Below are 14,156 nucleotides of genomic sequence, written 5' to 3'. Positions count from 1 at the left end.
ACCTGAATTACTCATGATGGGGGGAAAAAGGTTTAAAAAGCAAATTTTTTCACAATATGAAAAAGGCTCGACATTTTGTTTTGATATTCGGGCTTATAAAAGAATGCATACTTCCAGATAGATACCATGCATACGAAGTTTTGGCCTCAGGGATTCATTCCAAAAAGTTACAGAAAAAGTGAAAACTAAGGAATCATAATGGAGTTCTACAACACAGTTTTTATCACAAACATTGTAAAAACAGTAAACTTACCTTTTCAATTAGAAGCTTCTTGCTCATTGAAATACATTTGTTTAACCTTTCTTTGTATTTTTCAAGTAGCTTTTGTTGTTCATCTATTTGTCTTCTAAGATCACAGTTAGCCTAATATAAAAAAGTATTTAAAAATAGTGTTTCATTATTTCTTTTATCAGCAGTCACAGAAAACAAAGGTATCTACTTTCAACATATGTATCTTCTTTCACATGACTAAAGTAAGCACATACATAAATATTCAAAAGTATTCAGAAAATCTGATTTCTACATATTAGGATAGATCTGTGAAGGATGCTTTTCTTCCTATTTTAAAAATAGGCATGAACTTGAATGAAACTGCATTTAAGAACATTATTTCCTTTACACTGAGCCACACTCTGTAATACAGACCATTCAGCCTGTATTTATTTTCTTTATATAAAAGCATTGCGCTGATTGCTTTTCCAGTCCTCCAATATTAAACTGAAAATTTAATTTAATTTAGCTCCAGATCCTTTGTATACTGTTACTGAAATAATGCAAAATTCTAGTGTTTCATATGAAATTAAACTTTTATCATTGTGAATTTTCATTCTGAAAATATTCAACCGAGTAGAAAGCATACTAAGTTCCCTATATTCCTATTATAATATATTAATCTTATTGCCTTAGAAAAACACATCAATGTCATTTTGTTTAAATGGACCTTTTTTTTTCTTTTTTTTTCTCCTTTTCAGAGATTAGCTTTTTATGTCGCATACTGTAGAACTGTGCTAAAACAGGCACCTAAGAAGCCTATAAGTACAATTTTATAATGTCCGGTTTCATGGATAAATATATATTTGCACACATATAAATACTAAACAGACTGACTTGGGAATGGAGTACTTTTTGTTTCATTAGTATGCAGTTTAAATACATCATAATACTATGTATCACCTCTCCAACCCTACTTTCAGGAGCATAAGCATTAAGACGCCTGTATCTGTAAAGACATCTTAGACTACAGGATAGGGTAAGTTTCTTATGAAAGAGTTACTGTCTATAACAGTTTGTCACAATCACCTCCATTTTGAAACTGCAAACAGCTGCCCCACTGATGACTGCTGTTCACAAATAAGACGAAATCTATTATGTGAAATTATATAACTTAAGGAATTAACTAACTGCTTGCTAAACAGCATCAACCTTTTTGTAACTTCAGACAGTCTATAAATGTATTTAATAATTAGTAAGCTGTAATACGGAAGCAGAAAAAAACCTTCTGCATTTATTTTATAGGCTTCTCAGATTTTCAGAAAAAAATAATTTAAAAAATATACATTTTTTAACCTTTTCATTTAGGGTAACGTTGAAAAACATCAATTATTCAAACATTTAAAATATTTGCTAAGAATTCACTGCTTGTTTTTGTGAATAAATATCTTTACCTAATGCTGTCTACAATGTCTAACACCGTAGATTTCTTTACCTAACACAAACAATATCTAATACTTACCCTGAGTAAGTCATCTATACGACCTTCTTTCTTTTCCAAGTCTTGATTTTTATTACTTTCTAGCGCAGCTAATTTCAACATTGTGAGATCAGTCTGAAAAGAACATTTTGAAAATATTTAACCGTTTTCTTTAACGATTACAGCATTATTTTTCTCATGTTGGTTATATTGAGAAATAAGCTACTTTAAAAACATTTAAGCAGGCCAGCACATATTATTTTCATGAATTTTGGAAGTGATGTGGAAGGTTCACATTCAAAATTACTTTCTCCCTTCATTAGGAAGACTGGAAGCAGTTGAGAAAAAACCACTAACAGTGTGAAAAGATTTCACCACCAATTGACAAGTTATTGTTCATAAATAAGCATATAAAGCAGGGCAAGAACGTAGATGTCAACTAATTACTTTAAGTCCTCTGTATTTGGTCAACAGGTGAAGTAGCCTTGTTCTAAGTAACTTGTGAAAGATAGAACAAATCACATTAGAAATTGCAGAAAAGATAAAACAGGTGCTATTGGTTTTTAAATGTCATGATAGGAACTATATCACATTTTGATTAACAGCTCATTTTTCTTTCTCAATACTTTATTTGAACAGTAATATGACAACAGCAGCTGCCACCTCAAATATTATCTGAAAGAGAAGCCTCCCCTTCTAAGATCATGCAACAGCTAGTAACTTCTATAAAAGCATACAAAGTACATTGTCATCTAACACTGGAAGCAGAACACAGAATACAAAACTAATCCGAAAGATTTAAACTATGAGCTGCTGAACTTGAAATCATTTAAGAATTTTAAAACAGCTGAAAGACAAATAAATAAACATGATTTTTCTATAGTCTGAATTGATACAGGATAGCTCTACTCAAAAGTGCTTACCTGAGTAATTTTAAAGGATAACTGCTTTGGTTGCGTGACAGGGTGGTCCCCAAAAGCTAATGACGTAGGAGAAGGACTATTCTGTCGAACCTGGAATGCATGAAAGCAAAGATTTTTAGATATAACTGTAATATTCAATTATGAACATAACCTTGTTTACAACTCATAGCAGGAAAATCATACCGAACAGAGAAATACGGTATCTTTATTACACAAGGTACCCTGCATCAAGAACTACCACTATGCTGTTATACATCACTTGTATTCTAGAAAGGATGCAATATATTCTCTGAGAAAACTAGGACTGTCACTCTTGGGAAACAGACAAAGATTTAAGACAATACAAGATTGACATAAGGCAACGCTAGTCTTACACAGACTTATGTTTCTGCTTCTAAGTGTTTGCAACTCAAAATAATGAGAGATATTTTCAGAGAGGTTATTTCCCATGGGAGAACCTGAAAGGGAAAGCTAGTGCTGATCAGAACACAAATTCTGTTATTGAAAATTTCCCCAAGCCCACTAGTTTGCATGAATGAGACAGTTTTCAAGCCAAATTCCACAATCTATATTATTCTCCATACTGTTAGCAAGAATAAAAGGATGACTGAAATTGAAAGTATGTGGAATAAAACCAGGGTCTACCAACAGAAAAAATAAACCCTTTCTGTACTTGACAGAAGCTGTTTGGCCATTTAGGCATATGCATGTGATTCTAACACTAAAATTATGCATATGAGGGGAAAAAATAATTATTGTGACTAATGAAGAGAATTGTAAAAGGATACAGGTAAAGTATGTATCAATTATTTTAAAACTCATGATTTATCAAAAGCTCAGCGTTCAAGTCCTGAGTCAGGGGTTCATGTTCCTTGTAATTAATGAAAATACTCTTTTTTGTTTGAGGCTTATGAGTAAGTGTCAGTAAAACATTTTAACATTTTTAGAACATTTCACATAATTACCTTGTATTTTATATTGTTTTAGAAAAAAAAGTCCCACTGTTAAAAGTTTAGTTCTAGAATATTTTAGTTTTAACATTTAACTTTTTTTTCTTTTTTTGCTGTTTAAAGAATGAATTCCTTCCTTTGCAAAAATTTCCTTTATATATAGATTTTTTTTTCTAGTTATGCTACTTTTAGACCATGAAACTATCTCCAGCAGTCATGAAGTTCACAAACTTACAGAAGAAGGGGCGGAATGTGAATTCTGAGGAGATCGGATTGCAGGAGGTACACCTCGAACTGGACTAGAGCCGTTTCCACCTTGGTACTGAAGAGAAGATATGACCCTCAAATCAGTCAACCTTTTCAATTAGAATATATTACACAAACACTGAATGACACAGCTCACCTGTACAAAGAATTTGTAATCTAGATTGCATTACTCATGTTACTGTAGCCTTTGGTCATCAAAAGTGTGAAGTAAAATGGTTTTTGCCTTTTAACTCAGGCTGCACCACAAAACCACTACAGCTCTACTTCAAGGCTTAACACAAATTTACATTTTTTAAAAAAAAAGAAGTGCATCATCTGAAGAAAAGCTAGACTTTATTATATCTAATATTTTCACGCACAACTTGAATTAGGGTAGGCTACTAAGTACAATGCAACGCTGTGCCGTCACTCTAGTTTGGTAATCCTCCTGAGTTCACAAGTACCATCTAAAATTGTTTTCAACAAAAAAGTAACCTAACAAAAAAACTATAAAAATCTTACCTCAAAATAGTCACTAATTTTGTGACCACGTCCCCCAATACTCTTTCCTGAAACAAATACATGAGAATAAATATATTACTTTTAGATATCTTACATTTTTACCTGTACAGTAGTTATTGCAAAGTTTAACATACGTTAATTCGTTTTCTTTGATGTGTTAATGTGTGCTCTCCCCATGCAGATAATTAAGGGACTGGACACAACAAACAGATTTGCATATTCCATTCATTGAGAAATCAGACATGAAGTCACACTTCAATTCCTAAACCTGATTTAGTACAGACTTAGCAGTGAGTCTATACCTCTTCTTCATAACAGGAAACTCATCTCTCATTCTACAGATGAAACAGTTAGCACCTAGTCCCTGCCCTTTTCAAGCACTATCTCAAAGTTCACCCACATCCAAAATACCAAATTAACCTATCAATATTATATGCTTCAGGTGAGTTGCCCAAATGTTCAGCCCAAGGATTTCCCTAAGTGCCAGAAACAGCATGGGCACGGAAGATGACAAGTATTTCCATTCCTCACAGTATGATTAATAATCAGCTATGTCACAGGGTTCACTAGGGAGATAGAGCAGAAAAAGAGAATAGAATTTCTTTTATCTTAATCAGTATCAAGACTTCAGGAGAACTAACTGGAATTCTTTGACATGAGTGACCCAACCCATATGTGACGTGCCAGAGATGTCACCAAGGCTATATCCAACGGCATAAATACTCTTCTCTATTATGCTTTAAGATAAAACTGAAAACTGGTCAGACTACCTGTTAGGAGATATCTTGAATGTATACCACTGTTCAAAATTTTTTTCTTTACAGAAAGAATTTTTTGCAATAAATTAGGAGATCATTAACCATAGGTCCAAAGTTATATCTCTGCCCTTTTTAAGCAAAGACTTTCAAGCTTTCCTATTGCTTCAGCCCTCAACACCTCTTACTAGTCCAACATGCCTCTGTATTGGCATTGCTACATAGTTTTTTGTCACTAACAGTCACCATGAAGAAACAGAAACATTTGGCAGCCCTCTCTGTGTCAAGACTTACCAGAAATATTTAGATAAAACCATTCAAAGACCTAGAATAGCATAGACCTAACTCCTCCAGTAGTTACCCATTTTGTGTACATATAACTGCTAGTTCGCCTGGTATTTACCTACCATGTAATTCTGCTAGATTTGTCTTCTTCATGCTTAATTCCTATATATCACTTTATCAAATTAAAATTTGCTCTCATCTAGATAAATCAGAAAGACTGCTTTTTTTTTTTTGGTAGAGAAAGTCTACTCTATGTCATGTTACATAACTCTGCACTGATGAAATACATCAACTTATTTTGGCACAGCCAATTACATGTAGATTCACAGTGATTTTAACCCACTTTCTAATTACCTCCATGTTCTAAAAACTACTTTTATTCAACATTTATGGATTATTTTGCATGTTACGGAAGTCAAAATCCTAGGTATGCTGTATACAAGAGCTTGTTCCTCATTTTTCATTGTAATAGTTGAATTTGCTGTGCTTCAACTCTACGACTCCAATATTCTGCAGTTTCCTAGGACAGTTCCTTATGAATGTTGCAATTCAGACTACTCAGTTTCACTGCTGCTGCCAGTAAAATAGTAATTATTAGACATTATAATCATGTTGTCTATGCCAAAAAGTTATAAAATTTCTGTCATCTCTAATTTCAACTCCTACTGGTAGCAGGAAGGATGAGCTACTAGAACAATGGAAATAGGAAATCTCATTCAAGTTCTTTGAACAAACCAGGTCTCTATGAAGTAACACTTACAAAGAAATTCATTTTAGTCAAACCACATAATTCTTCAACTAATAGTATGTTGCATCATGAAGCCCTCCAGATATGGAGCACATTGGTATGAATCTGAAATAGCATTTCTTAGCTTAGAAACAAAAAGAATCTAATGCAGATGTTATCATAACTAGTTCTTCTCCCTTTTTGATGAATTTTTGTCTTGAAATTAAATTTCCACCATTTCCTCCCCTCAAAAGTCACATTAGAGAGAGGAACAACAATAACCATGCTTTGTAAATACTGAATGGAAAGTTTGTTTCATCCTGAGTCATCTATCCCTCTACAGCACTATACTGTACACACAGTAAGGAAGAATAGAATTCAATCATTTTTAAATATACCTCAAAACCAAGCAATCATATATTATAATCAGTAAACCATTTTTCTCCTTATGTACTGAAGATAAATACAAACCACAAAGGTATTTTTGATGAAAATAACTGCTATAATTTTAAAACTACACAGAATGCCATCACAGCTGCAACTTACAGGCAGAGCTGTGCACAGTTCTTACAGGCTATTACCAACACAGCTCAAGTTTTACTTGCCTGTCCCTTCCAGTGGCAGATAAATTTTCTGTGGGGTGGGAAGATGCGTAGTTTATCATCCAAAAACCAAGACTCATCTTACGCAAGCAAAAATGCAGAGTTTTTAAGTCTAACACTAAAAACAGCATTATCATTTGGATCAAACGTATGAAATAACCATATAATTCATTTACAGTTTAGTTTACCTTGGCTGCTTTCACTCTGAGTGTCTGCTTTTCTTTTCCTTCCTCTAGAAGGTTCTGACTGTTTCTTCTCTGGAGTCTACGAAGAACAAAAACAATGTGATCCAACAACAGCTCTATTCACTTATATCACTGCTATAGCATTGTGAGATAAGCTGAAATCTTACGGTACCCAATATCTCAAGACTAAATTTGCCATCAGTGATAAGATGCTTCATTCTTTTATGATACCAATATTTCATCATTTCACCAAGTTTGTGAATACTTTTGTGCTTAAAGCATTATTTTCCAATACAGCAAACGTCATCACAATTCATATCTCAAACCCATCACTAAAAGCATTTCAAGTATGTTTCAGTTCCAAGAACTTCACATGGGTACCTTCAAACAAAGTTTTCTACAAAAATCCCAAAACGTATATTTTGGCGAAGAACCACTTGAGGTTACCTGTGATCTATAGAAAATTATCAGTCTACAAGTGGAAAGTCAGGACAAGAAAGCTCTAACTTCCTTATCTATAGCATGTACTGTTTATAAGCATTAGCTTTTTGGATAGCTTCACAAAACTACCTTTGGAAGCTTTACAATTGTAACCATCGTATTAGCAGGCTACAAATTAAGTTCAAATTACATATATATATTAAATATTATACGAAATAAAGTCTTCCAACTAAAATCTGTGAGCTTTACAATGCAATTGTACATTAGCCAACTGAACAACACAGACTCCTGAAAATGGAGTTAGCTTATGATGACACAATTCTAAAAGCAGAAAATGTACCTCAGAAATATTATTTTAATCATTTGCAATTGCTGTCAGGTAAATAGTTGACATTAAGCTTTCTCTCCACATAACTGGATTGAAACTATTTAGCCACGCACTTTCATCCTATTCGTATTTTCCAGCTTTTAATTTTGCAGTTATCCTTCTAATGTAGTCCGTTTTACCTACCATATCAAGCCAAAAAAAATTGTTTACAAGCTAATTAACATTTATGCATTTAAAATTCTCCCTGAAGAAAATTAGTTTCCAACTGCAGCGAGTGATGTCCTCCATTTAAAAACCAGACATTCAAACAGGTTTATAGTTTTAAAACTAAAACTCAAGTAATTCATAAATAAATGTCTATTTGCTCAAGCTCTTCTGATTTCTTTCAGTGTTTAATTTAACTTCCCAAACTAGGAAGTATTAGCACACTAATGAGGTTACCCAACAAGGTCATGATCATCCTTTTCTAAACACGATATTCACATGGCAATGTACAGTGTGCATCTATCACTAGCAAATGTTCTCCAAAATCCTTTCTAATGAATGGAATCATATAAATTACAAGAAACTGAAGTCTAATGGGGCTGAGGCGTATCCTCCCAGTAAACAATGACTCAAGCTGCTTTCAATTGCTTCAGAAGGATTTACCTATAGCCAAGATTCAGATTAAAATCCTGCTATTTCATAGGCAAGAAAATACTTTTGAAGTTACCTAAAGTTAGCTTTTGAAGCTATGCTAAAGTTACCCACAGCTTGGCATATTAGCAAAGCCTTGACCATCATGACCTTGATCCTAGTTTGCTCCTCAATTCTAATGTGGTTCCCCTCAATCTTTTCTTCATACTTATACTTTTAAATCTTGGCTTTTTAACATCCTCTTTTATGAAATAAACATTTTTAAGCACCAACTCTCAACTAATCAATCTCCTTTAAAAAAAAAATTGGATAAGAATTTCTATATATTTTATGTATAGTTAAATATTTTCTACCATTATTGCAAAAACTGATAACAATGTAACTCAGGAAGTTATTTCTGTAGGAAAAAGTGTGTAATAAAATCAGATTTTTTTTTTGTCTCAACACTTACATCGCCAGTGCGCTTTTTTTTTTAGCTGTTGTTATTTTTCATTTGCACAATGAATGAGATGATAGTTTTGCATAAGTACTTTCTTCTAAATCTTACACCCCTCCAAAGCTTTACAGCTACAAACAAATACATACAGCAGTGCTGTTTTTCTCAGCAGCACATTATGAATTCCAATTAGATCAAACCTTCAGTTACTTCTGAAATTACATTTATAATGAGGGTTCTGTATTATTGGGAACTGAAGCAACTGAAAAGCTACAAGCAGGCAGAGCAAAACATTTAAATAACTAATCAAACTGGACAAATCAAGCCACAGACAAGGCTTTCCTCCTTTAAATAATTCATTATCTACAGAAAACAGAAAATAGTAGTTTTAATTAAAAGAATGTATTTGTAATCAAAACAAGGAGGAGTAATCCACTTTAACAAGGAATGGTGGGGAGCACCAAAAATACTGGAAAACTAACAGAAGCACTTGTTCACAATCTGAGGTAGTTAACTTAGGATTTATCTCAATTACAAACAGCTAATACACAGAGTTACAACACCAAATTAAGAACTATGCACCATACCAACAAAGCATTTAATAAAATAGTAACAATATATAAGTTTAAAAAGAAACTGAAATACCGGTCTGGATATTAAGATTGAACAGCCAGTTAACATTTATTGCTCAGAATGCTGAATTGAATCCAGAATAAAATTTGGATTCAAGTTATTTTGCAGTTCAAAGTTTACTTTGTAAAGTATCTCTACTAAAACTATTATCCAATTATGCTGTCCTTCTTGATGCTTCCATCAGTCAAAAAGAACAACCAAAAAACTATAATTCTTACAGCTGTATTTTCTGCAGTCCTTTGTGGAGAAAAAAAAAAGAAAAATGAAAAATAGACACACCAGAAAAACAAAGAGGTGTTTGGGGGGTATCTGCCTTGTTCTGAAAACTAAGCGAGAATGATTTTTTCTTTTTTTTTTTTTTTTTGTTTATAACTTAGCAATGAAAGTACAGCATGATTACATGAATGTACCATCACTGTTTACTAAGAAGCTGCCATTCTTGCTACAAATTCATTTCAATGATTCTGAGATTTGCATTTCTACGTTTTTCTCTCAATAGCTGTTGTAATACAGCAGTTCTTTCTCAACATCAAGTGATGGTACTGCTTCCCATATGAGCAAGTCCTTGTATTTCCATACTACCTTCCAGAAGAGGAATTCTCTATTATGAAACCTTCATTGTCACACCATAAAAAGACACCTTACTTCTGGTATTAAAGTGTACTTTACATAGGATTACAGCATATAAGAAACCAGATGTTATTTTAAGAACTGAACTCTAAAAACTTATTAAAGTATTTGGTGTTACAATTAAAATTTAATTTAAGCAAATACAACTGACAACTTCTGAAAATGGGTCAAGAAACCATATTTCATTATTCAATGTCATTAAGACTGAGCTTTCAGAAAACACAAAAGAAATTTGGAATACTGAACTGCTCTGTGCAGAGACCATTTAAAAATATTTACATTTTAGAATTCAAGTATTAGAATATATATAATGTGTATTGAGATATATAGTATATATTGGAATATACAGTATATATTCCTACCCAGAAGTATAGCTTGAGGTTAAAACACTGTGCAGAGACTGAAAAAGTGGATTGGACTATCAGATTTACATAACTTGGAAAGAAACATTTTGCCTCTGCATCCCATGTGTCCAGCTGTAAAATGATAATCTACTACACCAAATATTACAAATATATTTTCAGAGACTCAGCTAAACACTAGTCAAAGTTTATCTGTGCCGATGAAAAGCGTTACTACTTGTTAGAAAAAAAGTTAGCAAAGTGTTTAAGCATTTTCAGCACCAAAAGCTGTAGTATTTATCCTCATAGCATGACTAGATAGGTAAACCAGAAGAAGCTAGTAAGCAAAATCTAGTTTTGTGACTAAAAGCCAAAGAACAGTACTTTTTAGTAATGCATGCTTTCTCCTGTCTAGATGTGTATTTTGTATTTTACTTTAAAAGCAAAGTGGAATATAAATTATGACTTGCAAGCATTAAAATTTCTAGTTAATAATAAATAAGCCCAGTATACTTACCTCTGATTCTTTATCACTTAAAGATCCCAAGCTTCCAAAACTGTGATTCGAACTTTCATTATTTGTTGAGGCCTACCAAGAGAAATATAATACCAAATATTCCATACAGATTTATAAAACAGCTAATCCTTTATTATCACTCACAGTTATAAAAATTAACAGTAATAAAATTTCATGCTTATAAGGAAAAAATTATTAACTATAGAGTCCCTGTGATTTGCAAGGGGGATAAGAAATTTAATGGGTGTATGTTTTGACACGGTTCTTTATTTTAATTTCTTTTAAGCCAAGTAAAACAAAAAACGAGTAAAATATCAAAATTGTTTCAGTCTTATTTGGAAGTAGCAAAACATTAAATGAAAAACCCTATAAAATGATTCCAACAAATGGGCTTATATATCCAATATTGCTGGAAGTGCTGGAAGCTACTAAGAATTCAATTTTCAAAATAAATGATGTTTTAGTTTTCTCCAAGACAGGCACTAGGCTATTGTAGAGAGTTCCTTAATCCATTCAACAGCAAAAATACAACCTACTTACAATATCATTGTACATTTTTACAACAAAACATATCGCCTACTACAACAAGTTTAGGCTAGTGGAGAAAAAAAAAGAAAAAACTGAAATAGTTTCAAATTACAATATTTATTTAAATTTTTTCTAAGGCTGATTTACTCAGACATCTTTTGAACAAAGAATGACAACAAGGACATTCTATTGAAAGAGTCTATTCCATATTCACATACGAAAACTGTTAACGTAAGTTGAGCTTTTTTTAAATTTAAAAAATGTTATAATGTTGGATTATTCTCTTCTTCCATATAGGAAGGCAGAACAAATACTTTGAAGTACAACAACAACTATTCTGAAGGCACACACACAGCTTGCTTCAAAGCATTAAATTCCAGCACTGCATCAGCTTGCAGGACAGTATAGATCGGTGACATCTTCTGAATAACTAGATCACGTCTGAGTTAAGATTTCTAGAAAAACACAACTAAAAACACAAAAAAAAATCTGGTTTGCCCCCCTAAAACAGTCTCTAGTTTAAAAATGCCTATATGTAGTTGTTCTTTGTGATCTTTCAGTATCTGGTCATCAGGGTCAGATAATGACCCAAAATGGAGTAACCCTGTTTAGGCAACAGTATTGCAGAAAACAGTCTTGGAAATTGAAGTAAACTTGAATAGGATTTGTTATAAAGACAAATTTGTTTTGCAGATGTGTTAACTGAAGGGTAATATATGACATCTGGAAGGTAATTAAGCCATACTATTTAATGTTCATAAGGTTTTCACTGAAGTGTTGTATCTTGGTTTTAACATAAATGGACGGATTGCAAAAAGTGTACAATAAAAGTACATAAAATTGATATAAATGTCTGGAAAAGCTGAAGGAATAGGGCTTTGCTAATTACATATATATCAGTCTACAAACAAGTTTAATTTTGGAAACAGAGGTCACACAAGACTCTGTGAGTCTATTTCAAGCAAAACAGTTAAGTAGTTGGCCATCTGCAGAAGAGACAGCTCCATTTAAATATTGGGAAAAACTTCCACCTCTGATCACAGGTACACTAGAACAAAACCATGAAAAAGCCTGTATAACTCCATTCTTTGGTGTTTTTTAAGAACAATTCAATGTTCATATGGTCATAGATCATTTCAGGATAAACAATCCTATCCCAAACCAAAATAACCAACTAACAATGATTTTTCTGAGATCCTACTCCATCCCAGTACTTTTACAAGTAAATAGCATGGGCAATACAGAAGTGAGACACTGTAATATATTAATTCGAAGATAGAAGATCTGAGTAACTGCTCTTAGAACTTACTTTAGCTCCAACACTGCAACTTCCAGTACTCCCAGTGCTGCCACTTACTACTCCTGTGAATCTTGCCTCTAACAGTTCTTGTCTTCTTGGGTCCAGGCTATGAAGCTCATCCATTGCTCCTAAAAATAAAATAAAATAAATCATTATATTCCCTAAAAAGCTTGCTTGCAGTGAAGTGTTTTACAAAAAAGCCAAAAATGTCACTGGTCTATGCAAAGATAGGATTTATGCCACCAACTTGTCAATGTTTCACCATCTGTTACTTAGTAACAAATTAACTCAATGAATTCTAGAAATTTTGGGTAAACTTCCATGTATCAGAATACCCTTGTCAATTCTGGTGAAAACTAAAATCTGTTAGAGGCATGTAAGAGTCATGGAGCCTGCAGTGTGTGATACGCCAACTAGGTAACTATTTATAGCTATTAAAAAAAAAGAAAAAAAAAACTAGCAAAAGGAGCAAAATACTTTCCAGCATAAAAACCTTCCAATTCAGCAATCCCCTTGATCATTGTATCATTTAAATTGTTTAGGCTATCACAGTATCAACGTCCAAGTCAAGTAAGAATCACAGGAAAATGGGAAAATGAGGACATAAACCATAGTCTGCAGCGCGCACAAGGAAACATGGTGTTATTTGGAAGGCAGACAATCGAGAAGCAGGATCAACAGTGTGGAAGAAGCCAGGAGTAAGCAAAGACCCTTGTACAGGGTCTACCTCCTACAGATGCTGCTAGAAGGAGGTAAAGCAGTGCTCCTGGCATCAGGAGGGGAAGGAAGATAGCGGGAAGTGGGGGAATAAAAGGAGCTTCTGATGAGCTCAGCCTACATGAGCATGTGTAGCATGAGCATGATGTGCAGCTTTCTAATTTGTATTTAAATCACTTACGACTGTTTAATCAGTCTTAAAGATCATCTAGACAAATAGCCTTCTGTATTTACACAAACTGTGTTCTTTGTTTTTGTCTTTTCAACTACTTGAACATTCAGTTTATCTTCAAATTGGAAACATTTCAGTTGCTTTATTTTAAATAAGTTCTTTAATGCCAAAGTCTTTATGAAGTATTTTAGTGACATATCCCTCTAGTACCTCACAAAATGTTGCAGCCTTATTTTTTCAACTAAAATACAACTTACCAACGTTGTGCTTTTCAATCCCACAGGGCAACACACATTGTCAGAAAAGTAGTTCAAAAAGGACTGAAAGTAATAACCATGTACATTCAAATGGCACTATTAAAAAAAGGTTTTGGCATTCTCTTTTCATGGAAACTACAAATTTCATAAATTCTACTGCTGCTAACAAGATAAACAAAACTCATAGTTTTAAAAATATACTCGCAGACTTCTTGAACTAGCTTCATTCCTACCTCTGAAAGCCAATTCACCAACTCAAAGCTCAAGCACTTAACTGAGGCATATTTATAATGATGCTAAATGACAGACTGGCATTGCTACCAACTGCTGCCAC

General features: G+C 33.2%; 1 protein-coding gene across 8 annotated transcripts in view; it reads right to left on the bottom strand.

Moving 5' to 3' along the window:
* TLK1 (tousled like kinase 1) overlaps window positions 1-14,156 on the bottom strand; it is an 89,548-nt gene that overhangs the window by 28,428 nt on the left and 46,964 nt on the right. For all 8 annotated transcript variants that reach the window (XM_040562101.1, XM_040562102.1, XM_040562097.1 and 5 more), the window contains exons 2-9: window positions 12,686-12,804; window positions 10,849-10,920; window positions 6,890-6,965; window positions 4,333-4,379; window positions 3,800-3,886; window positions 2,615-2,704; window positions 1,734-1,826; window positions 254-364 (exon numbers count right to left, since the gene is read on the bottom strand). In XM_040562101.1, coding sequence (XP_040418035.1) covers window positions 254-364; window positions 1,734-1,826; window positions 2,615-2,704; window positions 3,800-3,886; window positions 4,333-4,379; window positions 6,890-6,965; window positions 10,849-10,920; window positions 12,686-12,799 — 690 coding nt within the window. In that variant the 5' untranslated portion in view covers window positions 12,800-12,804. The remainder of the gene's footprint in view (window positions 1-253; window positions 365-1,733; window positions 1,827-2,614; window positions 2,705-3,799; window positions 3,887-4,332; window positions 4,380-6,889; window positions 6,966-10,848; window positions 10,921-12,685; window positions 12,805-14,156) is intronic.

Source organism: Cygnus olor, chromosome 6 (assembly GCF_009769625.2).
Source record: "Cygnus olor isolate bCygOlo1 chromosome 6, bCygOlo1.pri.v2, whole genome shotgun sequence".
Lineage (NCBI taxonomy): Eukaryota > Metazoa > Chordata > Aves > Anseriformes > Anatidae > Cygnus > Cygnus olor.
Note: the sequence above shows the minus strand (reverse complement) of the source record. Positions and strands in the feature narration are given on the sequence as shown.